This window comes from Protopterus annectens, chromosome 4.part0, assembly GCF_019279795.1.
Source record: "Protopterus annectens isolate FY-2018-M chromosome 4.part0, PAN1.0, whole genome shotgun sequence".
Lineage (NCBI taxonomy): Eukaryota > Metazoa > Chordata > Ceratodontiformes > Protopteridae > Protopterus > Protopterus annectens.
In genome coordinates, this window is record NC_056733.1 from 1,297,921,388 (window position 1) to 1,297,949,344 (window position 27,957).

General features: G+C 39.5%; 1 protein-coding gene across 1 annotated transcript in view; it reads right to left on the reverse strand.

Moving 5' to 3' along the window:
- Positions 1-8,518: 8,518 nt before the first annotated feature.
- LOC122799847 (rap guanine nucleotide exchange factor 6-like) overlaps positions 8,519-27,957 on the reverse strand; it is a 1,724,571-nt gene continuing 1,705,132 nt past the window's right edge. Inside the window, exon 13 of the mRNA XM_044069180.1 lies at positions 8,519-8,763. Coding sequence (XP_043925115.1) covers positions 8,519-8,763 — 245 coding nt within the window. The remainder of the gene's footprint in view (positions 8,764-27,957) is intronic.

Sequence of the window (27,957 nt, forward strand, 5' to 3'; positions counted from 1 at the left end):
CTACCTCAAAGGCCAAGGGCTCAGGCGAAGTCACAACTTGCCCCCAGGAGCCAAAGCTTCCAAAGAAAGCAGATCACGGCCAGCCCCAGATCCAAGCTTCTAGGGGAGAACTGGACCCAAACTGTCTAGGACCAAAGCTCCGAGGTGGAGGAATGGATCCAACAACACTGTAACTGAACTCACCCCCGCAGATCTGACACCAACACTTCCGCTATGAAACCCATCCTGATCCAAGGGTATCACAGCAGAATCCATCAGGGAAGCAGTCAGGAGTAGAGGAGAAAACTTTCCTCTGATCCGACGCTGCACCTCTCAGGAATGTATGATCCTGGGGGTCTGAAACCATGGATCAGATTAGAGGAAGAGATAGAAAGGACTTACGAGTGTACGCTCATGGATCTGGTAGTGGAAGGAGATGGCAGGCCTCCCATCTGGATCTGAGCCCTGAGAAACTTTCACATCATACTATCTACATCTGCCTTTGATAAACTTCTGGAGGACCTAGAAGACGCTGTGAAAGGGGGCCTGGAATGTTTCTACGGAGTCTCAAACAATTGTTCAGGCAAAGGTGGTGAAACAGGTTTGAGTCCAATATCAGGTGTATGTCTCCTATGAGACATATTGGACTTAGTATCCCAAGACTTCGGATCCAGAGTGGAAGACTTTGGTGAGGAAGTTATGACTACTGGAGCCAAAACCTTTAGATCTGAGGAAGGTTTCAGATCCGAAGATCAGATGAGAGATTCTGGATCCAAAGATGTCAGATCCACGACTCTAAGGATTTTCTCCACAGGCTCCGAGGAAGACCTTGGGGACTTCAGAGGACACATTTTCTTATGTTCTGAAGAAACAGATTTAATAGACTTTGAAGGGGGTTGAGCTGCAAACATAGAAGAAGCGGGTAGTAAACCTTTCAAGATCAGTTTTTACGCTTATCAGGCAAAGCCCTAGGGTAAAAGGTAGAGCACAATGAACAGGCTGTATTCAAATGGTTGGGTCCATGGCAATAAACATACTCCCTGTGGGCATCAGAGATGGGGATCTTATGCCCACAGCAAGTGCATTTGTTAAAACCCACAGATTTTTCAGACATGGCTTTGAACTGTTGAGGAAAAAGTATATCAGTAGGAAAAAACAATATACAACAACTATTTTTTTTTTTATCAAAAAGGTGATGAAAAGGTAAGGAAAAAACAAAGATTTTACCAATAATGGTGTGATGCCCCTGCACTGGCCCAGTAATCGAGGAGCCTCAATCTTCACTACAGGCAACAGTGAAGGAAGTACACACTGGGAGGATGACAAGTGCACACACAGTAAAGTGCAATTTCCCTTAAGAGCACATAGAGATCACAATCATTCTGGGGCTAGTTTCTCCCTCTTTCTCCAGACCCCCAGTAAGACCCCCACTGGCACAGCTATAGGGTTGAGATCTAAGCCAAGTCCTTCTCTGTCCAACCAGTGCTTTGTGTTCCTGCCCAAGTAGCTGACACACACACACACACACACACACACACACACACACACACACACACACACACACACACACACACACACACACACTTTGAGTTCTGATTTATATACAAACACATGCACACACCTGGGAAAGGCTGGTACAGGTTTGCTAGCTATACTCCTTTCTGCCCAGACGATAAGGTAGCACCAGCTGCCACCAGCCACCCTTACTTATCAGCTACTATAAGGCCCTTACAAAAGGGTGTCCAATCCTACTGTATAATGTTACTATTAATCCAAAAAGAAGTCTGACCAAGCAAGGCGATTTAGGAGTTGCCTGTACGGTGTCACCAAATACATATGCAATTACTCTGAGAGCTTGGATATGTCTCACAAATAGCCACAAAGATAGGCTTAAATATATTTAATAATAAATAGTAAAAGAACAAGACAATACTCAGAAAACAAACACAGTTACTTCAGAGTTCAAAATCATGGGAAATATTTTAAAACAACATTGCAGGACAGTCTCAAATAAATGCAGAAAACATCTAAACTAATCTTTACTATATTCCTATCTATATCTAAAAGAAATTACTGTACCCTGGTTACTTACTATTAGCAAGGCAAGTGCAGATGATGGTGATGATGGATGTTTCCAGGTCAAAGACAAAATACAAAATGCCCAGTCTCTCAGGGAGAGTTCTTAAATTAATAATAAACATTATTTATTTATTTTATTTATTTACATTTGTTTACTGGGTAGAGTCCGGCTGGGCAACTAGCCTGTTTTCAGCGGAGATGTGGGAAGAAAAGCTCCATAACAATAGCACAAAAAGATTACAAAAATGTTTAAAAGACCTACAAACAATATATAAAAAGTCTGACAGTTGCCAATAATCACAATTTACAAAAAGGGGAATGTAAGACAACAAACATTACATTTCCAACAGACAGTAATATGAAACTCATTAGATATATAACTAAAAAACATTGTGGTATTTTCATTTGGTAGAAGACAGACAAGAAGATAGCAGAATAGAAAGCATTTGATTGAAGGCATTAGAAACCAGACAGGAGTATTACAGGAGCATAGCCACTGTTGAGTAAGGTATTCCTTTAGGAGTTTATTGAAGCTATGATGATCTGTGTCTTTTAAGATATTCTGGGGTAATAGGTTACACTGTTTGGCTACTTTGAAGGTGAACAGAGAGTCACCAAAGTAATTATGGGACTTGGTTACCTTGAGTATACGTTTATCGGATGATCTAAGGGTCCTGGGGTTGGTATTTAGTTGCACTAGTTTGGAAAGTGCATGGCAGTTTTCAGGTTTATGGATAATGGAGTGGGCAGTGTTGAGCTGATTGATCAATAACAGATTACTGCTGGGTTAGGTTGGATGACATCACTCTTTGTCACTTGACTTCAGTTCCCAGACTAAACAGAAACTTATAAAATTTTAACATCTCTGTGGGAAAAGTACATATCCATCAGAAGTTTGCAGAACTTGGAAGTTGTAAAACAATAAAACGCTTTGACATTTAAAATCTAATAATTATTTATGTTTCAAGGCAATACAAAAACTTCTAGCTCTAGACATTGTGTCTGCTATTGAACTGAAACTGAGAGATAACACAATCGTAAAAATCTTTCATGTCAATGTATTTTCTTGAAGTTTTGTAAGTTAACTCTGTATGTTCCAGCAGGGTATGCTGTGGTTACATTGTTGAAGCTACATAACATACAGTTCTGTATAAATCATATCAATATTCACAAATGGCATAGAATTATTTACCAAATTCCAGATAGCTGGGCTGGCAATGTCAGAAAATATCCTGTTAAAGGGGTAAGGAGAGTACTAACAATGTTACAGAAAAAACTACTAGTTTATAGTAGAGCAGAAAATGTGGAAGATTAAACCCAATGCCTGCAAACAACTAAAGAAAGAGGTACAGAGCTAGAGAGTGGAACCTGCTGAAAAGTTATTGAATGCAGATGTACAGATGTCTGTACTGGTGCCTGGTAGAAATAAATGCAAAGCAGCTTTTGTGTGCTGGAACCAAAGTCTGATTAGGTGCTGATTTAGTGCCTTGTAGAAACAAGTGCCTTGTAAAAAACAAAGTTTGGTTAGTGCACATAAACTTTCAGATTATTAACCTTTTCAGCAGTATATTATTATTATCTTTCTTGAGCAGTACATAACAACCTGAGTATATAACATACAACACGTGCAATAATGTACAGTTTGCAGGGTTACTGTCTTCAAGTTTACTTCTCATACAGCATGAATGATCTCCAGTGTGCAGATCAAAGCAGATCTAACAAGAAATCAGATCACATTTTACATATATACATTCTTATGAAAGCAGTCTTTTGGGAACTCTCAAAGTCATTACTTTGGTGTTTTCTGATGTCATACAGTCTGCTTGTTTCTTCTTGAAAGCAGTCTTTCGATGATATCATGCAATCTGTTAATAAGCTCCTTTGTGTTCTTGTTTCAAGGTGAATTACGTCTTGCACCTAGGTCCTTATCTGTTATCCTTGAAGCTTGCAGTAAACACTGAACATTCAGCTTATGCTTATCAGCATTTTTCTCAAGCTGCAGCAGCATGTTACATACACATGAATGTCGTCATTTAATTATTAGCTGAGAACAGTTTAACCCTTTAATATATGTATGCTAGCAAACAGAAATGTATGCATCTAACTGAATACATTACACCTACATATATTATAACAACAGAAGTGTATATGCATTTAACTAGCAAACAGATGTACATGCATTTATAAATCTCTAAATACACATCTAACACCTGCTTCTAACCACAATGGCAGCAAACAAGATCTGAGGTAAATGGGAGATTTGGTAGGTGGGGCATTATGGGTCGAGTGAGGAGCTCGAGAGTTGGATCCGAAGTCTGTAGTATGTGGCTGAGTCAGATCCAAACATCGGATCTGAACCCATTAGTTAAAAAGAATGAAAAGGACAACATCAGGTTGTTTGTTTCTATATACCATGCCTAGTTTGGAGGTCAAATTTAAGATTATCATCTGTTATGACTCCTAATAGTTTGGTATGGTGGACTACCTCAATTTCAGTGCTATTTGCCAAAATGATTTTTTTAAGATGCTTTGTTAGGGGTTTTTAGGGTAAAGAAGAGGAGTTTGGTTTTTGGGGGGAATGAGAAGTAGTTGTGCCATTGTAAGCCACGTTATAATGGAAACGAACCCACATTGTAAAAGTTGCAGACTCTAAATCTGACTTCAAACCAGTGACAAGTGGAGTACCACAGGGTTCAGTCCTGGGACCTCTCCTGTTTGGTATCTACTTCTCTGAAGTACAGGCTAACACAGACAGCCTCTGGCTAATGAAGTTCGCAGATGACTGCAAACTAGGGGCCATAGTCAAGTCCCCAAATGATGTGGACATCCTACAGAAGGACCTCACTGAGACAGATGCTTGGTGTCAGAGGCATGGTCTCAAGCTCAATGCCAAAAAGTGCATTGTCATCCCCTTTGGTAAAAACTCTGTACCCATGAACTACCACATAAACGGCAGTCTACGTAAAACCGAAAGTGTGATAAGAGACCTTGGGACCCAGGTGGACAGTAGTCTATCCTTTGATAATCACATCGCCACAGCAGTCAGGAAATCCTTCTATGTGGCACACCTCATCACAAAAGGGTTCTCATCCAGGAAAAAAAGAGGTCACTGTTCCCCTCTACTCAGCACTCATTAGACCCATTATAGAGTATAACGCCCCCTTTGGTATGTACCTCACAAGACATCTGCAGCAGCTGGAAAGGAGACAGAAGTACCTCACAAAGAGGATTACTGGCCTCAAACAGATGCCCTACACTGACCATCTCAAAAAACTCCAGCTTTACTCTGTAGCATATTGCCTACTCTGAGGAGATCTCTGCCTAACATATAAAACTATGTTAAACCCAGAGCTGCTGGACATGCTACACCTAAAGAAATCCCCATCCCTCCGAGCTACACGCTCTAGGGACCTAAACCTTGTCACCACAATAAACAGAACATGCTGGAGGGATAGATTCCTGTTCCAGAGACTTCCTATACTCTGTAACAAGCTACCCATCTATGTCAAGCAAAGTTTCTCATTAGTACTCTTCAAGAAAAATCTTGATGAGTGGATGGGAAATAGGAAATACACCCCGGGGATCACTTCTGTGGCTCTGCTCGACAACCAGGGAATCTTGTTGGCTAGGCTTACTCAGGCACTTGTGCCGATAGTCTAGTACCTACCTATGAACGACAGCTTAAGTGATTTCTTGGAGGTGAGTTAAGGTGTTTGAAGAGCAGATGATAATACAGTCATCTGCATTTTCAATCAAGATGCTTTCACAGGAAGATGAATGCAGCTTATTGATAAAAATACTGAATAGTAGAGGGCAAAGGATGGATCCTTGTGGGACTCCTGTGGAAGTGGGAAGGTATGCGGAGATGAATCCTTGCCATTTTACAGCTTGTTGCCTGTTGGCAAGGTAGCTAGAAAACCATTGAATATATGGAGATGCTAGACCCATGGTAGAAAGCTGATTGAGGAATTTACTGTGAGAAATCATGTCAAAGGTTTTTGATAGCTCTAGAAATACTGCAGATACAAGTTTATGAGAGTTGGAAGCTTTATTGACAGTGTCTGTAAATGACAGTAATGCAATAGTGATGCTGTGGTCTGGCCAAAATCCATGTTGCATACTGGTGAGACAGTGGAGGAATTATTGATGAATACATCTTTCAAGGATTTTAGAGAGGGGAGACAGTATGACTATGGGACAGGAATGTGTAATATCAGTAGAATTACCTCCTTTATGTAAAAAGGGTAATGTTTGCCATTTTCCACAAGTTAGGGACACAGGATTATGTTATTGTTCTATTAAAAAGAATGTTGATTAGGTATGCTATTGCATCTGCAGCTAGATTTAGGTATTCTGGGGAAGGTTGTTGGCTGAGGAGGAACAAGGCTTTAGTTTACGTAAAAGCTTTTTTATGAGAGTTGTACAAACTGGTAGAAAGTTAAAGTGGGTGTTGTCTGCATGTGTATTGGAGAGGTTGCAGATAGGTGAGTTTTGTGAAGGAAATGTGCTAGGGTCTAAGGTAGGGAAAGTTGGCTGTGTGGAAGGGGGTGTGTTAGGTGAGTTTGAGGTTAAGCTGTCTTTGCATTCTATGAAGTATGTAATGAAATAGGTAGCTGTTTGAAGAGGGGGAGTGTCTGAGTATGGGCTGGGATTCGTTTATTGTACCTGGGCTGATGACAGAGGATATGGAAGATCAGAATTTTTAGGGTTGCTTTTAGGACTATCTTGTAGCTAAGTAAAATAAGACTTTTTATCTCTATAAACTTGTTTCTTTACTTTGTTTCATAGCTGTCTGAATAGTTGCCATTTTTTTTCATTCATTTGCCAGTTAATCCATGCTTTGTCTCTGTCTTTATTGCATTTGTTGACCAGGGGAGACCACTGGGCCATGTGAGCCCATTTTCAGTGGAGGCCCGGGGAGAAAAGCTCCACAAGAAAATTACATTACATTAATATCAATAGACAATATTCAGTCAGAAGTATTAAGTAGGATTAGTAGAATAGGAAATCAAATTATTCAGATTTAAACCAGTCTGGCAAAGAAAATGCTCATTATGTAGTCATGTATCTATCAATTCTTTTGAAAAAAAGAAAAGAAACAAAAAAGAGAGAGTAAAAGGAAAGAAAACAAAATTGAAGGATAGAAACTTGCTAATATATTTGCTACACATTAACAGCAGAAAGACAACACTTAGCCAGAATTTAACACAGTAGAAGCTTATTTGTAACTGTTTCTCGCACAAAGTTGAACCAGAATGAAATAAACTATATGTGTTAAAAAGTTCAAAAATGCAATGTACCTTACTGTAGAGTGAAGCAGCTGGGTGGAGAGGAGTACACTTGTCCATACAATGTCATGAAAAGTGAATAAAATGTCTTTTTTTATTCAATCCTCCTGTGGCCATCAATCATCCTTCCTCCTGGCTGCTATACCAGCTCATTGTTTTCCCTACAATTGAGAGCCCTACATTCCATTAATTTCCCTGGGGAGAGGGTCATCTATACTGGGATTAGTTCAGTCATCCATGTAGGAGATTAGGATTTTTGCTCTGACATTTCCCTGTGCATGCTTAGTCAGTATTCCCTGGGTAACATGCAGTGTACATAGTATGGAGCTGTCACTCACCTTTGTTACTTAGGTCCACAGATGCCTCCCATCTGAAAAGATGCCGCCACAGGTTCTCTGATATTCACAGAGGAACTTGCACAGAATTTGATTTACAGACACATGCCCCCCCCCTCACACACACACACACACACACACACACAGACACCAACAGGTAAGCAAGTATAGCATCTTCAGTCCTCTTCTACCCCCTAGTCAACAACTCCAGTGCCTGGGTCATTATGTCAAACCCTGGTTGTCTGATTCATAGAGCTCCATCTATCTGTGCTATGCAGCCTACATATCTGTGATCAAATGTTTAGAAGAACAGTGCTCAGTTCACTGACAAGCTGTCCCTCTCAGACACACACAAGGGCAAGTCACGTTCACCAGCTAATGCAAGGACCATCAGCTGGGAAACAACAGATAATCAATGAATGCTAACCATAACCTAGGAAGAATAAAGTAAGACAAGAGGACGACAGAAAGTCACTATGTCAGTCTGAGTCTAACCATCACAGAGTTGATGATAGGTTAACAAAATGCACAGTAAAGAAAAATTCAAACTATATCCTGACATATTCAAATGAGAAAATGCCCAGCAAACACCTAACTTTTTAAATCACTATTTTTAATACAACACAAATTTCAGAGCAGAGGTGCACGGCTGATTTAATTAGTTAAGTGCTTAAATTAACTCTGGTACTAAAAAAAAAAAAAAAAAAAAAATCAGAAACATACTCAAGTACTACTTGACCTTGCGCTACCTGAAAGCAAGATGATTCTATATTGTTTCAATATACAGATTAGAATTTAATAGTAAATGCTCAACATGCACTGAAAAAGAAACTTGAATTACCTTCCATTGAGTTGTATTATATCTGCTAATTTTGAAAGCTGGTCTGGAAGCCTTCTTTGTTTTATAACTCCTTCAGGACTAATAGATACCTCACAAAGAGAGTAGGCTTCTGTAGCTCCTGTCAAGCCAAACTCGTTAACTGCATGATTCACTACATCTTTAGCCGTAGTATCTTTGCTAATTATAATATAGCAGCTTTGCTGATCTGCCTTGAAGACACGAATTACTTGATCTGGAATATCTGTTAAAAAATATATGGCAATATAATTAGAATATGACAGAAATAGTGCTGCAACACAGCATAAGTGATCAGTATAGCTGTAAGGGGACTGGTGCCTTTCAGTCAATCCAAAATATCTTAACAGTAATATAAGCATGTTAATATTTTAATAAAATATATGGGATAATGCATATCTTAATCACAGTACTTTACCATAACGCAGTAACACAGGCCAAATGTTAAGTAAATCATTAAAGAAAAATGCAGGTTGAACAAAAGTTAGCACAAAAAAAGTTATGTACTCAACTTAATTTTCCATCTGTGTTGCTCATTTTCATTTTTCCTCAACTGATGGTTTCGGATCTGGGACTCAGATCCAATTCAGTCACTTCTACCAGATCTTCACATTTAAAACTCTCAAGCTCCTCCCTTTACCCATAACCCCCCACCAACTTAACATAGCTCAGATTGAGTTTGCTGTCCCTATATATAAACGGGCAACCTGTTGAGAAATTTAACAAAGGCAGAAAGGAAAAGGGAAGTTGGAGTTCAAACAAGGAACAGCAATTCCTGTAAAATTCTTAGATCTTTCCAGAAGCAAAGGATGGGGACAGGTGGGGAGGAAGTTGAGGAAGTATGAAAATGGACAATACAGATGGCACATTATGGTGAGTTCAAACAAGGATCAGAGATTCCTGTAAAATTCTTAGATCTTTCCAGAAGCAAAGGATGGGGGCAGGTGGGCAGGAAGTTGGGGAAGTATGAAACTGGACAATACAGATGGCATGTTATGGCGAGCACATACCTTTTTATCTGATGTTATCTTTTTCATTCATTCCTCAACTGAAGTGAGAGAATCCCCAGCTACTGAAACCTTGGGCGGCCCTCATGGAAAAATATTCCAGAGTACTGCAAAGCCAAAGGTCGTTCTGTTCCTGGAAAGCAAATATAATTTGTAATGAGCACCAAAAGTGTGAGAATTGGCCCAAGTTGAAGCTGCACAAATGTCATCTAAGAAACACCTTGACCAAAAAGTTGAAGAGACCAGTATAGACCTTGTGAAGTGAGCTCTAGGAGGCTTAGGTTAGGATAAACTTTTTTTTACCATAGACAAAAGAGATACAATTAAGTTAACCATTTTTTACCAATTTAACTATGGAAACTGGATTACCCAATCTGTTAAGAGAGAAGGAAACAACTGGTTGGTTTTCCTGAAGTCTTTGGTTCTACGGAAATAAAAGCAAAGTTATGTATGCACATCCAATAGATGGAGCATATACTCCCCTTTATTTGGAAAGAAAACTGGTAGTTGGACTCAGAAGCTACCTTAGGCAAAACAAACAGGATGGTTCACAAAGACACCCTGTCTTTGTGGAAAAGCATGCAAGGAGGTTTAGAACATACAGGCTGGAGTTCAGACACTCATCTAGCAGATGTGATAACGACCAGAAAAATAGTTTTCCAAGACAAATATTTTTGGTCTGCTGTTGGCTGATGGTTCAAAGGGAGTCTGAGTTAAGGCCTGAAGCATAATAGCTAAATCCAAGGAGCAGTAGGATACTTTAACAGAGGCCTAAGTAAAAAGGCTCATTTGAGAATGGCTTTACATAGTTTAGAAGAAGTTAAGGTAGAATTATTTTCACTCTGGTGGAAATTAGAAATGACAGCCAAATGAACATTAACAGCTGAAAAACTAGCACCTTCATTGAACAATACAGCCAAAAATTCAAGGACAGATGTCAGACGTGCTGAAAAGTGATCCAGGTCCTTGCTAAGGGCCCAAAAAACTAATCTCTTTCTTTCAGTTTTGTAAATATTTTTAGTAGAAGTTTTTTGAGAAGATAAGATATGACAGACTGGGAAGGAGAGGTTGGGATGTCTAGCAATCAAAGGAAGTGGAGAAACCATGTGGTCAGTTTGAGGCCTCCTGTTAAGTCTGGTTGAGTCATTCCTGTTGAGTGAGACAGGAGGACTGGAGTTGGATCAAGTATCCAGGATGGATGTAGAAGGTGAAGCCAGGGGAAGGGGAACCAGATCTGACAAGCCCAAAAAGGAGCAATGAGGACAACTGTACTCCTCAACCAGTATGCTACAATAAAGGAGACTGGAGGTCCAATTGTGGACTAGAGCATCTCTTGATGACTCCCCCTTTGGAGGTATCAGAGCAATGAATCTGCTGCACTTGTTGTTGATGGCAGACACGAAAAGGTCACAGCATTGCTGGCCCCATCAATGGAAAATCCTCTCTACAACTTTGACATTTAGAGACCACTCATGAGGCATCAGACTGGACCTCCTTAGTTTCACTGCAATCATGCTGGATTTTCCCGGTACGTGCATTGCCATCAAAAAGAATTGGAAGAGATTGCCCATTGCCACATTGTTATTGTTTCTCAACAACTGACAAAAAACCGGTAAAGCCAACCTCTAAAGAACGGTCTGTGCCGAAATGTGCAAACAGATTTTTTTAAACCAAGATTAAAACGAGTTAAGCAACATGTACTGTAAAACACTACACAGCGTTTTTCGTCCTACAAAGTGGTAGAACTTCATCAGACAGCAACCAACCTTGTTACAAGCTTGTTTAAATAAACATCTGAATAATTAATTAATTACCATCAATTAAGTCAGTATTTACAAACAAGAGGTAGGATTTCTTCACTAAAACCTATCTTAAATGTTCTATTAGTAGTTCTATAACATTCAATTCCTAAAATGTTTAAGCATTTATTTAAGCTTTTCTAAAAATACAGTTATATAAGACCTAGTCATCCATAAATAAAAACTAACAATACTAAAGTGGCAATAATAAATATATATTTACTGACCACTTGATATAAATTATTTAATTATATAAAATTTATAGACATATGAATAAATTTATCTGTTATTCAAAAATATTTTACAAGTTATTCATCTTTACAAAACACATTACTAAAAGGTGTTGGTTTAAAACCCTAAACAATTTAAAAAATATAAATTGAGACAATATACCTAGCATGTCCTAAGGTAGGATAAGTTTACCCGTTTGTAAACATATTTTATTGTTACTATTATTATTATTACCTCAAAAGGTTCTGTAGTTTTAGAATGCAGGCAATTGAGCAAGCTTCATTGATACCTGGCTCCCTGCATGCTGCAAGCCTCAGTTGCCAAGCTAGTTCTTTTTTCTCTAGTTCTAATTTTAAATAGTTTTCATTGGTGAATTTGTTTGTTTCACTGTGTTTGACAATACCATCAATGGCCATAAATGTGAAGGAATGCCCAGTGTTGATGTCACAATGCCTAGCCAATGCATTCACATCTTTTTTCTTCTTTGCAATTGCATAAACATGCTCGTAGATTCTGTCCCTAAAGCGCCTGTCCGTCTTTCCTACGTAAAATGACGGACATTGTTTGCATTGCGCTAGATAGACAACTCCCTTAGAAGTACATGAAAAGCATCCCCTCACATCATACCTCACTGACCTAATGGTAAATGAATTTGATGTATCAAGTTCCTTACAATACTTACAAGCACCACATTTCTTTGTCCCTCTGTTTCCTTTCCCTTTTATGTTGTATGGTTTTGTTTCAGGCAATCGCTTCAAGTTTGTGCCCCTTCTGTATGTTATTACTGGGTCAAAGTTTAAAATACTGGAGATATTTTTGTCTATTGATAAGTAACTCCAATACTTCCTCACTATCTTACCTATAGTTTGCGCTTCTGGGCAGTATGCAAAGGTAAATGATATTCTGAAGTCATTTTGGTTGTTGTTTTCCACTGTTATACTATCTAATTCTTGACTAATGTTTAAATTAGTCTGCACACTTACATTTACAATTTCTGTATTCATATTTAATCTACTATCCAGGTTATCATTCTGGAAGGTCAATAGTGGGGCATAAGTACCTTTGTTCCTTTTGTCCTTAACTTCCTGAAAAATGTTGTTTAAAAATGCCTCAGGGTACTCTCTCCTTAGGAACATATGATAGAGTAAGTTGCATTCATCTTCAAAATCGCCTTGTAAAGTTGTCATTCTTGCCGCCCTCACCAGTTGGCCTTTAACCACTGCCTTCTTCTGGTGAAGGGGATGCATACTAGTAAAATGCAAAAAGTTATTTGAATAGGTTGCTTTCCTAAAGATTTTTGATGTACATGATAACCTATATTTCTTTAAATCAACATCTAAAAAGTTAATGCTGTTTACCTGAAAGTTGTAAGTAAAAGCTAAAAATGAAGTTGTTGTGTTTAAGAATTTCACAAATTGTTCGGCTTCGTTTTTGTTCCCTTTAAATAAAATAAAAATATCATCAAGGAACCTTCTATACAAGTGTATTTGTTTGAACCATTCGCTGTTAAAAATTAAATTGGTCTCCCAGTGGGCCAAAACCAAGTTTGCAAAGCTAGACCCCACTGGTGACCCCATAGCCACTCCCACTTTTTGTACAAACAATCTGTCTTCAAAAGTCACAAAATTGTTTTTTAAAATGACATCCAGTAACTGTTCTATCAGTAAACATTCATTAGTGTTTGCCCCTTTTGACCTAATATGGTCCACCACCCATTCAATCCCCACTTCGTGGGGTATACAAGAATATAGGTTTATTATATCTACTGTTAAGAAGTTTAAATTCTCGTCAAATTCTATTGTTAGTAATTGTCGAAGGAAGGCCCAGGAGTCTTTTAGAATTTGTTCTTCTAAATTAACATATTTCTTCAAGAGGTTGTCCACTAGTTTGGCACAAGAATATGTTATGGACTGTCTTGCATCAACTAATGCCCTAAAAGGAGGGTTAATCATGCTTTTGTGCAGCTTAGGAATCCCAAAAATCTTTGGGATTCTTGGGGCTAACATTGTCAAGTATGTGTGTTGTTCTAGGGTAATAAGGCCATCAGTAAATAAATCACTAATAAACATTCTTATTCTACTATATGCTTGATTCAATTCATTTCTACTAATAGGAGCATAAGTGTCACTCTCTAATAGTTTTAACATAATGTTAGAATAGTCTTCCTTATAGAACACCACTAGCCCCCCTCCCTTGTCAGGTTTCATGAGTCTCAGGGATAAGTTTCTTAATAAATCTAGTAGGGATTTCTCTTCTGGGGACAGGTTAGAGAAACTTCTGTTAGTGTATTTTAACATATCTCTAAATTCATTTTCACATAAAAACTCAAACATATTCAAGGTATTATTCTGTGGTGGATTAAACGTACTAGTTATTCTTAAGCTATTTTCTATTGAAGTATGCTTCCCAAGTAAAATGTTTAAATTCAATTTACGTAAAAATAACTTAAAGTCAATGAGTAATTCGACAATATCACATTTCTTAGAGGGGACAAAAGTCAGCCCTTTAGCAAACAGGTCAATCAAGACCTGATCAATTTTACAGTCAGTAAAGTTGTAAACAGAAAAGTCATCACCACTATTTTTCAACCCTTCATATAGTTTTACTCCATTCAGTTGTAATTGTTGCTGTTGCTGCGGGTGTTGTATCGTCGACTGACTCCCTGTCCCCGGTTCGAGGTCCAGTTGCCCCCTCCCCCGTCGAAAGTTTTTTTGTGGTGCTTGGTTATGAGTTACATTATTGTCTGCAAAATACATTTGATTCGTTGTTTCATAGTTAAAGTCTCCTTCAATGATGTCCCCCTCATTTACATACCCACCATCTTCTGGTTCTGTCACTGTTTCCAAACAGTTGGGAGTGGTTCTATTAAGATTCTGGCCTCCTTGATTTCTCATAACCGTTTGGTTACCAGAATATTTCTTTCTATTGTTGGTCTTTTCCTGGGGCAGTAAAGGTTTGGGGTAGGCTACCCCTTCTTGGTAAGCCTTTAAGTCTCTTTGCAGTTTTCTAGTTTTGTTGGACTTTAATTTCACCATCTGTTGGGTTATACTGGAAAGAATTCTATCATACTCGAATTCATTCCTGTAAAAGTCAATGTCTGTCTTTACATCCCGTTCCAAGTCTGCAGCTTCTTTCATTACCATTTCTAAGTCAGATTGGTAGTGTTTAGCCATGCATTGCATGACTTCTAGGCCGTGTCTATTATACAAGTCTGTTAACTCGTTATAAAATTCAGAGCCATGTACTAGCCCTGAAGGATATGAGAAATGCCTCAACCCTTTAGGGACAATCTTCTCCTTAACACATTTTTTAAAATAATTTAATTCCAATTGTAATTTTTTAGTTTTAAATAGTTTAGAGTCAAACAACTTTAGTTTGTCAATAAATGAATGCTCGTTTACGTTATCGTTTAGGTGCACAGCCCCGTCACTTGCCTGTATGTTATCCATATCCAGCTCTAGGTTGAGCCATGTTCCGACATTAAAACCAGTACCAGGTAACTGCTCCGGAGCACTCCTACATCATCCGCTTCCACTAGTTTCGCCACGCCGGTTATGCTGAGGCATGGCCCCCTTGATGCCCTCATTAGCTTGTTGTAAACCCGGAACTGTCTTACCGGAACTGGTTGCTGTACTGCTTTGGTCTCCGCTGGAGCTAGGAACATTGTCAATCCTCTCCGATAAGCGGTCGATCCTTTTGTTAATAAGCTCGAGTAATTGGGTAAGGTTCCCTTGAGATGAATTGTCTCCTTCCGTATTCACATCCATTCCTTCGTGGTTGGTCACCAACAAACAAACACGGCCAAACAAAGAAGAATCCAAAACCACTGACAAAAAAACGGTAAAGCCAACCTCTAAAGAACGGTCTGTGCCGAAATGTGCAAACAGATTTTTTTATTTTAAACCAAGATTAAAACGAGTTAAGCAACATGTACTGTAAAACACTACACAGCGTTTTTCGTCCTACAAAGTGGTAGAACTTCATCAGACAGCAACCAACCTTGTTACAAGCTTGTTTAAATAAACATCTGAATAATTAATTAATTACCATCAATTAAGTCAGTATTTACAAACAAGAGGTAGGATTTCTTCACTAAAACCTATCTTAAATGTTCTATTAGTAGTTCTATAACATTCAATTCCTAAAATGTTTAAGCATTTATTTAAGCTTTTCTAAAAATACAGTTATATAAGACCTAGTCATCCATAAATAAAAACTAACAATACTAAAGTGGCAATAATAAATGTATATTTACTGACCACTTGATATAAATTATTTAATTATATAAAATTTATAGACATATGAATAAATTTATCTGTTATTCAAAAATATTTTACAAGTTATTCATCTTTACAAAACACATTACTAAAAGGTGCAATCATGCTGGATTTTCCCGGTACGTGCGTTGCCATCAAAAAGAATTGGAAGAGATTGCCCATTGCCACATTGTTATTGTTTCTCAACAAATTGGATAAGACCCGTTTCTTCCCTGTTTGTTGATCTACCAGACCACATACTGTCCCCCTGAATGGCAATTTTTCCAGAAAGGAGTGTGTCTTGAAAGGGCTGAAATGCTAGGAGAACTGTACTAACTTACAGGACATCGATATGCTTCTTGGCTTCTTTAGGAGACCACATACCTTGGACGATCCTTCCAAGTAGTGCCCCCTCCCCAGCTGGGAGGTATCTATGGACATAGTGGCCACGGGCAACGGAAGAACAAATGGGTGAACTTCTGAGAGTATGTCTGAATGAATCTACCAGGGAAGTACCTTTTGCATGCCTGTGTGATGTTGACTGGCGCGATTAAGGGATGTTGGAGAATGGACCATGGAACTGACAGCATCCACTGAAGTATTCGTATGTGAAACCTGGCCAGAGGAACAACGGTGATAGCAGCTGCCATGGATCCCAAGGCTTGTAAAAATAATCATGCTGGAAGAGAAGTAATTTGCATTACCTTCATGGCCTGGGATCTCATTTTCTGAATTTGAGCAGAAGAAAGACAGGCTATCTAGCTGACTGTGTCTAGATGAGCACCTATGGACTCCATACTCTGCGCGTAGGCATGAGTTGTGACTTGTTGTAGTTGACCATGATGCCTAGATGGATTCACAACTGGAGCCAGCAGTCCCTTGCCTGTAGGAGTTGAAGCCTGGTTGGGGCAGTTAGGAGCCAGTCTCAAGTGAGCTGCTACCACTGCCATGTATTTGGTGAACACCCTGGGGGTAATGGTGAGACCAAAGGGCAGTACTGTGAACTGGTAATGAGTGGCTTCAAGCCTGAAGTGCAGATATCTTCTGGAGTGCCTGTTCATTTAGATGTGATAGTAAGCATATTGAAGATCCATCAAGCATACCCAATCATCCTTTTGCAGAACAGGCAAAATGGACTGAACTGTGACTATATGAAACCTTGAATATTGTATGAACAGATTTAGTTTGCTGAGATCCAGAACTGGTCTCAAGTCCCCCTGTCTTTTTTGGCACCCAGAAGAATCTTGAGTAGTTTCCTGATCCTCTCTGGTCTGGGGTGGGGACCTCTTGGATGACTCATTTTTTCTAGCAGCTTTTTTATTTCTAGTGCTGTTGCTTCCTCACTGATTGGGTGGGATATTCAGCATTCCTTTCACACTGGTTGGAGGGGTAGGGAAAATGGTATAATGTAGCCTCTGGATATGATTCCCTCCACCCAGGAATCTTTTGTTATAGACAGCCAGGGTCTCTGGTGCAGAGACAAGCCTCCCCCTACTGCCTACAGAAGGAGACAGTTGGTCCACCGCTCAGGAGCGCTAGTAGGGCTTATCTGAGAAAGAATCCCAAAAGCCTTGGTTCTGCAGGCCAGCTCTACCATGAGGACAGCATCTTCCATTTGAGTTCCCCCCTCTGACTCTGGGGAAGCTATCTCCACATGAGTCTTGAAAAGGACCCTGTGATTTGTGAAACATTTTCCTACCTCCTCATTGATTTCTTGAGAAAGGTCTTTGAGAAGTTAAAAATGTACGCCAACAGCAGACAGGGTCTTTCCCTCTTGCTCACATCTGGAGAGTGTGTCCTTTACCTTGAGGCTGAACAAGGAAGATCCATCAAAAGGCACACTGATGAACGAAGACTTAAAGTGCTCTCCAAAATTACATAGTCGCATCCAGGCATGTCCCCTAATGGCTATGCCTGAACCCGCCACCCATGAGATAGTTCCTGCTGCATGGGAGATCAGCCTCATGGATGCATTAGAAATAGACTGGAGGTTGGCTATTTGTGAGGAGATTCTATTTTGATTCTCAGCAGATATGAACCCATAAAGAGATATGGAAAGCTCTTTTGTCATATCTCTTTGGAACCTTGTACATTGATAAAGGCCTTTGGGCCGAAACTGGTCTGTTGACTATGGTACGAGTTTATTAAAAGTTTTTTTGTCCCTTCCATGTGGTGCTGGTTGTTTTTTGAATTGCCTTTTGAGCCTTTGCACCTGCCGTCCCATGTGAAAATGTAGCTGTTTGGAACCTTGTAAAATGTGCCAGATAATTCAGCAGCCTGACAGCAAAGGTCACTGAAGCATACATGCACTTACCAAATCTGTCCAAGGCCCTGGACTCTCTGTTAGGGGGATGGACAGAAGAACTGTGTTCTGCAAGTTCTTTCTTAGTGGCTGCCACCACAACCATGCCATCAACCACGACTCATTTGCTCCAGTGCACCCAGTCCTGGGGGGGGGGGGGCTAGTTTCTCTCAGGGATTGGCTGTACAGTATATGGCTCCTTCTACAACCATTGAGAAACAAGCTCTATGACTTCATCATTGGGAAGAGCCACTCAAGAAGTAGGCAGGCCAGACCCAAAAACCTCTAGGAACACCGATTCCTCCTGGGAGGGGGCATCTGATGACCAACCACCTTTTTTGTTTCAGCAGCTCTAGGATGTCTCCAAAGGAGATGTCTTCAGGTGGAGATCTAGGGAACCCCTCCCCTTCATCAAAATTAGTGTCCTCTGTGAGAAATTCCTGAGTGGAACCTAGTTGTCTCCTCCTATATGTTTTCTTCCGAGGGACTTCCTAGGTGGGGTATTCAGGGGAAGTATCAGAAGAGATGAAGATGTTCTGTGGGATGAACTGGAGACTAGACTGGGTTGTATGTCCCAGTGGAAAGGATGGATGAGGCTCAGAGCAGAGAACCGGAGGAGGCAAAGTTGTCTGATCTGAGGGAGGCAGGGATGTCCCTTCTCTAGACATAGACAAAGTCCTCTCCACAGCTTCAAAAGCAGAATACCTAAGGGAAACAGAAGTCGACAGCAAAGGAGACAGTAGTTCCTGAACCGTCAGCTCCTGCAGCCTCACCAGCACTCCACCTGAGGAAGGAGTCAGACCTGAGCTGTCCAACGTCGAAGCCCTGAGGGGAAGAGATGGCTCCAAAAGCTTTGGAGTTGATCCCACCCCCCCACCCCCAGACCTGGCACCAATGCTTTGGCTCTGAGAGTCCTCAAGCTCTAAAAGGGTCAGGGACAGGTGACTCAGGGAACTCACAGGAGTCAAAAAACAGACAATCTTCAGATCTGATGAAGACACTCCCAAGGGTCTCCAATCCAAGGGCTCCTAAAACAGTGGGTCGGATCAGAGAAGGAGATACCAAGTGGGAAATGGACAAAGGTTGGCTCGCAGATCCAATGGGAGTCAGAATCTGGAGTACCCCCATCTGTATCTGCTCTCTGAGAAATTTCCTTATCATCCTATCTATATCTACTTCAAATAAGCTCTTGAAAGACCTAAGAGATGATGCGAAGGATGGAGGTCCAGAATACCTAGGGGAGATCCCGCCAAGAAAGGTGAAGAAAGCCATGAAATAACCAGATCTGGTAGAAGCGGAAGAGTTCAGATCTGAGGAGACTTAGATTTAGAACCAGCTGGATATGACATTTTGTGCATTTTAGTAGGAGACGCCAATGAAGGAACTGACAAGGAAGATAAGCCTGGGGAACTCTTATGCAACTCCTTTTCTTTAGTCACAGAGCCTGGCTTCCCCTTGTCTGATTTTTTTGAATAGGATATGACCCAGAGCTACTGAAGTACAAGAAGAAGAAGGAAGGAGGCCCCTCAGCACTAAATTATTCCTACTGTCAGTAAGACTTCTGGAGCTAAATCCAGAACAGACAGAACAATCCATGTCTAAGTGTGCGGGTCGTAAACAATAACAGCATTCTGTGTGAGCATCCGAATTGGGAAGTTTATGCTCACCAGTGGGTTTGTCAGGCACTACTATCAAAGAAGAAAAACTACCTAAAGAAACTATGGCTATACATTTTTTTTTTTAGGGAAAGGGAACAGCAGGAAGAAAAGGGAAGGAAGAAAGAAAGAACTACTAACAATTTTTGAGAGCGAATGCTCTAAAGAGTAGCCTGAAAGAGAGGAAGAGTACCAACGATGGTACTTTAGAAAATTGGTAGCTTAAAAGGTACCAGAAACTGCCTAACTAGTCTGTACGGGAGGTAGGAAAATAAAGATAAATATAACAGAGAGTTTCTTAACTGTAACATACAAAAAAAGGCCAAGTACTACTCCAAAGTTTGAGAGCAACAGGATCTGTGTCTGAAGCTGAATAGTGGCAAACGAGTTCTGAAGTATGTTAGGTTGGCGGGGCACTGTGGGTAAATGGAGGAGCTCAAGAGTTTTGCATCTGCAGATCTGGTAGAAGTGGCTGAGTCAGATCCAAGTCTTGGATCTGAACCCATCAGATGAGGAATGAATGAATGAAAAAGACAACATCAGATCTTGTATTCTATACAACAAATACAAGCTCCTGGAAACATAATTATTTGCATGGCTGATTAATGCTTTGGAGATCTACGGCACTCAAACTTTTGGGATCCAATACACATCAATATTTAACTTTTAAAAACAGAAAAATTAAAAGTTATGTGCACACCATAACTAGTCATCAGTGTTCTCCATTTAATTTTTCCTCAAAATATGGGTTCTGATTCGATCCTTGGATCCAACTCGGCCACATATTCCAGACTTAGAATCCATCTCTCGAGCTCCTCCCTCTACCAGTAATGCACTACTCCATCCCCATTTCCTCAGATCAAGTTTGTTGCCATATAACCCTATAGTTAAACAGAGCCAGGTATAGCTGACGGGGTTCAAATGCAGAAATGTAGGTTCAAAATAGAGTCCAACAGGTCTCTCAAGGGAAAAAACAGATATGGGATGGATGGGAGGGAAGTTGAGGAAGAATGAAAATGGACAGCACAGATACCTAGTTATGGTGAGTACATAACTTTTAAATCTGATGTTGTCCTTTCCATTTTTCCTCAACGTATGGGACAAAGTCTCCAGTTACACTGATTTTCGGTGGCCCTCATGGAAGGATATTACAGAGTACTGCAGAAACATAGGAGGCTCTGTTTCTAGAAATAATATCCAGTTTGTAATGAGGAACAAAGGTGTGGGCATTGGAATGTGTAGGTGCAGTGCAAATATCATAAATAGATGTTCTTGACCAAAGAGCAGATGAAGCAGCCATGGAGCTGAATGAATGAGCCTTGGGAGGTTTAGGTTAAGGCCATATCTTGTTGACAATAAATCCAAGAAATACAGTGTGTAATCAATTTTGCTATAGTTATTTTACAGACAGGACAACCCGGCCTTTCTGGTGAAAAAGAGACAAAGAGTTAATCTGACTTTCTAATTTGTATTGTTCTGTAAAGATAAAAATGTAACTGTCTGTGTACATCAAGGAGATGCAGGATGTACTCTCCTTTATTCAAAACATCTGGAAAGAAGACTGGTAAGTGAATGGATTGGTTAATGTTATGTTCAGAAGCCACTTTAGCATAAAAAAGACTGGTTTGTCAGTAAGGTAACCCTTAGCTTTATGAAAAATGATGTACGGTGTTATTGAAGAAAGAGCCTGGGGTTCAGATATCCCCTTTGCAGAAGTAATGGCTACTAAGAAGACTGTTTTCCATGAAAAAAAATTTAAATCAATTTTAGCTGAAGGTTCAAAAGGTTTCTGAGTTACACCTAGTAGCACAACTGTCAGATCCCAAGGAGGTGACGGATCCTTTACTGTAGGTCACAGAAGAAAAATACCTTTCAGAAAAGCCATGCATAATTTGGACAAAGCCAACAAATAATTTCTGTCCCCTGTGTGAAAATAAGAAATTGCTGCCAGTTGAAGTTTAATTGTAGAGAAACTTGCTCCTTCTTTAAAAAGAGTTGCTAAAATCTGAAGTAGAGCAGAAACCAGAGCAGAGAAAGGGTCAAATTCATTACTCAAAGCCCAAAGGGATAATCTTTTCCACTTGCTCTTGTATACTTTTTCGGTAGATTGTCTTTGAGAAGCCAAAATAACATGTACAGGGGAAGAGAGCCTGGACTGTCTAACCATTACTGGAAGTGAAGAAACCATGCAGTTAGTTTGAAGGCCTGCATGCTGGGATGTTGAATCCCTGATGGATGAGAGAGGAGATCCGGAACTGGCTCCAGTATCCATGGAGGATAACAAAGGTGAGATCGTAGGAAGGGAAACCATACTTGCAGAGGCCAGAAAGGGGCAATGAGGATTACTGAGCTCTTCAGCCAACTTGCTTTCTGAAGAAATTTGGGAATCAATGGGAGAGGGGGGGAAGCATAAAGGAGACCAGAGGGCCAAACGTGATCTAGAGCATTTCTCGGTGACTCTCCCTGAGGGAGTGATAAGAGCAAAGTACCTGCGCTTATTGTTGTGGGAGTCAAAAAGAGGTTGCAATAAGGTTGGCCCAACAACTGAATATCATTTCCACCACAGACTGATTGAGAGACAACTCATGAGGCATTAAAATGGACCTGCTTAGTTTGTCTGCTAGTATGTTGTTTTTTCCAGGAATGTGTGCTGCAATTAGAAAGCAGTCTGATGAGACTGCCCATTCACACACTCTCATCACCTCTCTGCAAAGGGGATAAGATCGAGTTCCTCCTTGTTTGCTGATGCACCAGACTACAGACATGTTGTTGGTCTGAACTGCAATAGTCCGTAGAGGGAGAGCATCTTGAAATGCCTGCAATGCAAATACGACTGCTCTCATCTGTAGAACACTGATAAGCAAATTGCTCTCTTGGGGGGACCACATGCCCTGAACCATTCGTCCCAAGAAATGTCCCCCCAACCCAGTTGAGAAGCATCCATGGTCAGTGTGGCCATTGGAGGTGGTAGAATAAAAGGTCATCCTTGATGAGTATCATCCAATTGGATCCACCAATGGACGTGTCATTTGCAAACTGGAGTAAGCTTGACTGGAAAAGATAGGGGTTGATGCAGAAAGGACCACTGCACAACCAGGGTCCATTGAGAACAGGCATAAAGAAACATGGCAAAGGAAGTAATACAATGCCTGCTGCCATAGAACCTAATGCTTGACATAGGAGTCATGGGGAGTGAACCAAAACGTAGACGGGCCAGAATCAAAAACCTCCAAAAATACTGATTCTTCTGGAGAAGGGTTTTGGGAAGACCAACCACCTTTTTTTTAAGATTTCTAAAATATCTCCAAAGGAGATGTCATCTGGTGGAGATCTGAGGGACCCTTCTCCTTCATCAAAATCAGTATCCTCTGATGACATCAGGGAGTCAATGTGTCTCCTTCTGCATATTCTCTTCCGATGCACCTCGTCTGTGGGGTATTCAGGTGAGATGTTGGAAGAGAGGTGCAGTTCCTACTGGAACAGGTCAGTCACTTATGGGAACTGGCTGTCCCTGTGGAGTAGGTCTGATCGACTCAAAGCTCAGAACCGATGAGGGAAAAGGGATAGGATCTGAAATGTGAGAAGGTGGCTCTCTGGAGACAGAAAAAGCCCTTTCCACCACCTTGAAAGCCGACGTACCCAGAGAAGCTTTGACTCACCCTCTTGGAGCTGAAAATCCCAACAAAGGTAGGTCTCAACTGCTCTCGGATTCGTACCTCAAAGCTGGAACTGGATCTGAACTGACCAGTTCCAAGGTTTCAAGTGGAAAGGATGGATAAAAAATTGGAGCCGAACCTATCACCTTGGATCCGACACCAACACGTCATCTCTGGGACCCGTTCTTATCCAAGGGTATTGGAGAAGAACTAGTCAAGGATATAGTCAAAGAAGAAGCTTTCATTGGCTCCCACTTTGCACCTCTTGGGGACTTCGGACCCTGGGACTCTGAAACCACAGGACAGATTGGAGAAGGAGAAAGAATGGTCCTGGATGTCGTATGTACAATGACGGATCTGAAAGGGGATTGAGCTGGTAAGACCCAAATCTGGATCTGAGTTCTGAGAAATTTTCTATTGTCCTATCCACATCTGCTTCTGATAAACTCCTCGAGGACCTAAAAGAAGTTGTGGATGGAGAATTGGTTCTTTATTGGAAGTCTGAAACAACTGAGCAGGCAGGGTGGCTGTTACAGGTTTAATAAGAAATTCTGGCATACGACTCCTGTGAAACATGCTAGGCTTCGGATCAGAGGACCTAGGACCTGAAGCTGTTTTAATATGGGATGCTGAAATAACAATGGGAGACAAAGCCTTTGTATCCAAGGATTTCAGATCTGAGGGTCAGATCTGAAAATTTTCTTGTTTTGCTCACAGGCTCCAATGAAGACCTTGGGGACTTCTGAGAGCATTTCTTAGGCTCCAAAGGAGCCAATTTACTATATTTTGAGGGGGGTTGAGTCCTAGAAGAAGAGGTAGTAGTAGGTAGCAAACCTTTTAAAAAAAGCTGTTATGCCTATCTGCCAAGGCCCTTGGTTTAAAAGTAGACAAAACTTTACATGCAGTGTCCAAGTGCTCAGCACCAAGGCAATACATGCGCTCCTTGCAGGCATCCAAATTAGTGATTTTGTGCCGACATGAAGTGCATTTTTTAAACCCAGTTGGCTTATCCAACATGGTTAAATACAAACAAGGAATTAAGACAAAGAAATTTCTCTCTTTTTTTTTTTTTTTTTTTTTTGAGAGAGAGAGAGATAGAAAAAGAACCGTAAAAACTTTACTACCAACAGTGATAGAATAAAGAAAATACCCTATAACCTAAAAAGGGTAAATAACAGATAACAGAAAATATCAACAATGGTATGCAGAAATACTATATAAAATAGTACAAAAAAAAAAAAAAAAACAAGTGAAACAAAGCCCCTACTAACTTTCAGAAAAACTAAGAGGGAGGTTGGCTAAAGTTAGAGAAATGTCTTCTAAGAAAAATTTTTAAAAAAAATTCACAAATTACCACTATGACAACTCAAGAGATGAACATGCATCTGTTTGCGATGGCGTCAAATGAGATTTGGGATAATGGGGATGAAATAGTGCATTACAGGCAGAGGGAGGAGGTCAAGAGCTGGATCCAAAGTCTGGAATATGCGGCCGAGTTGGATCCGAGGACTGGATCTGAACCCATATGTTGAGGAAGAAAGAAAAGCTCATCAGCTCATATCATTTTCAGACTGAAATGCATAGTCTGCTGTTTCATACTACTAAGCAGCTATGTTTAAACTACACTAAGAACTATGAACCTATGAACTAAGGCAATGCGAAGGATAAATGTAGTGCACAGTGCCACTTAGTGCTTAAAACTGCAAATAACACAGTCATCCAAAAATGAAAAATAAATTAACAGGCTTAAAATATTTAAAAAGAAAATAATAAGATTGTAGGGCCTGCATCAGAAAAAGACATTTCAGTTAATCATTTATTTTGATGTATTAATTTCAGACTGTTTTAAAAATAAAAGCAGCCATGACTCTGTAATAAAAAATACAGGTGAAAATACCAGGGTGGATCAGGGATTATATTGACAGTGTAATTAATGAATAACTAAAAGGTAAAGTTAAAGCCTTCAATTTTTCTTAGAAAAATTCAGATAAAATTCCAGAATTTGGAGATCTAAACTCCAGAAAAATATTGCATTGTGTGAAATTTGCCAATTCAGACCAAATCACTTGTATAGCTGAACTTCTGCTACATTTAATACTTGTACCACAGCTTGTTTTACTACTCAGTGTACTGCTTTTAAAATGGCTGATTTTCTTCTGCTTATTACACATATCAGTGTCAATGTGTGTGTGTGTGTGTGTGTGTGTGTGTGTGTGTGTGTGTGTGTATATTTATATATATATATATATATATATATATATATATATATATATATATATATATATATATACACACACATGCATATTTATATATATATATATATATATATATATATATATATATATATACACACACACACACACACACAGACACACACACACACACATATATATATCAGTATATACATCAGTATAACAAAATCACTGCAATTACTAGAAAGCACATTTAATCACTTGTTTATTTCTCAGAATGCCAGCTCATTAAAACAGAATTTCATTCGTATCCCACAGACCAGTGACCTTACTTATATGCTTTGATATACCTATGGCTCATAAAACCTACAACAGTGGGGCAATGCTAACCTACTGCCTAACAAATTATGACATCGCTGAGCATGCCACAGCAGGTAAGTTTCTTAAAGAACACTTTTATACTTCAAAAGAAGGTTAACTACAAAAAAGAAAAATAACTAAATAAATACATAAAATCAAGTATGCCTGCTTGTTTGCAACACCAGATGGAAAATGGGATACAAGAAGTAACAATAAATGTGAATCGTATTCATAGGCAGTTACTAGACTTGTGGTCTGGGAAATCACAAAGGAATTAAGTCCAGTTTCCCAATTACCCTAAATTACTATCTGATTAAATGACTTGCTTCGACTCACACAGTAGGTATACAGAGTCTTGAGTAACCAAACCCGGTTTGTTAACAGCTCATAGCCATAATCCTCTACGCTAACTGCCAGAAGTCCAGTCAGAATAAATAAGAATTACTTGTGGAACAGCACAGTGTTCTTTAAAAGGACTTACAGTATATTATGTTAGATTCCTTAAGACAGTACAATGCTTCATTACGTTACATTGTATAGTGGTGTGATTAAACTAAAAGAAATGTCAATGTCTTTCGTTGAAACAAACTTCCTTTGCAAGTGTATTACAGTCTAATGTATTAAAGTTATGTCAGCTACACTTACTTAGCTGCAGTTACAAAAATGAAATACAATACCAATCACGGAACAAGAATGTCTCAAAAAGTAACAATAAATATGAAAAAAAACAGTTGAAAAACAAATGAGCCACAAACATAACTTTATTATAAAAGCAACAACATCCATTAAGTGCTATCGTCTTGTTATGACTTCTTCAGACTGAATGCATACTACAAAAAAAATTTACACAATACTTAATCACATGACGTAATTAATTAATTAGTGCTTAATTCTCTTACTCATTAAAAACACTTAAAAATTCTCTTTATCATTGAATCCTGGAGGGTCACAGGCATCTAATTTTACTTGCCAGCAATACTCTCTCCAGTCTAGTTCATCTTCTGCATCAACTCTATTCGCAAAATGATGCACCTAATCTAAGGCAACAAACGTTAATGAAATCGTACATCCACTATTACAATAATGTTTGCTAAGCAAACTATTATTGTCCACCACTGAAAACAGCATATGTATGTTCATAGATTCTTCAATATAATTCCCTAGTAGTTTTGCCAACATAAAAAGGACAAGACATGCACAAAACTGAGTGTAATGAGTTGGAAAACCTTAAAGATTCTCTGCAGAATGCACTGTCAGAGATGCTGGGTGAGCAAGTTGGAGTGACTAGGGAAATGATTTTTTTGAGCTATGATACAAACTTGGAATTGCCTAGATATAGTAAGGCCTTGCGGAGTCTAATTATGATGGCCGCCAAAAAAGCTTCCAAAAAAGCAATTACTAGAAAATGGAAATCAAAGTCTAAACCAACTTTATTAGAAGTAGTGAATATAGTAACAGAGATAAAACAAATGGAAATGGGATCTTTAGAAAAGGGTAGGAGCAACTTACACAAAAAAATGAGAATTATAGAAACAATGCATGCAGAATAATATTTAGGAGGAGGAATGAGGTGTAAAAGAAGGCAGGATTTGAATGAGCTAAGCAATGCGACTGACAATGACTGGCTAGATTATAAGTGATGTAAAATGTTCGCAACTAAAAATGTGGCAATCTGGTTTGTTTTCATTTATATAACTGCATGATTGCCTATGTCGTAAGTGATAATTAGGTAAATATGTGTCTTGTTTCCAAAAAAAAAAAAGAAAGAGCATAAAGTCAATAAGACCATTCTTCCCAAAAGGAGATGTTTATACACTGGGGTTCATACGTGTTTACTAGGGCTAATGACCACAAGGGCCTTTTTTAAGCCTAGCCATGAATCCCAAATCTCTGACAAGTTCTGATACCATTGCTAGGTGTAAGCATGGGCGTGGGAGATTAACCATTTACAGGTTACCTGTT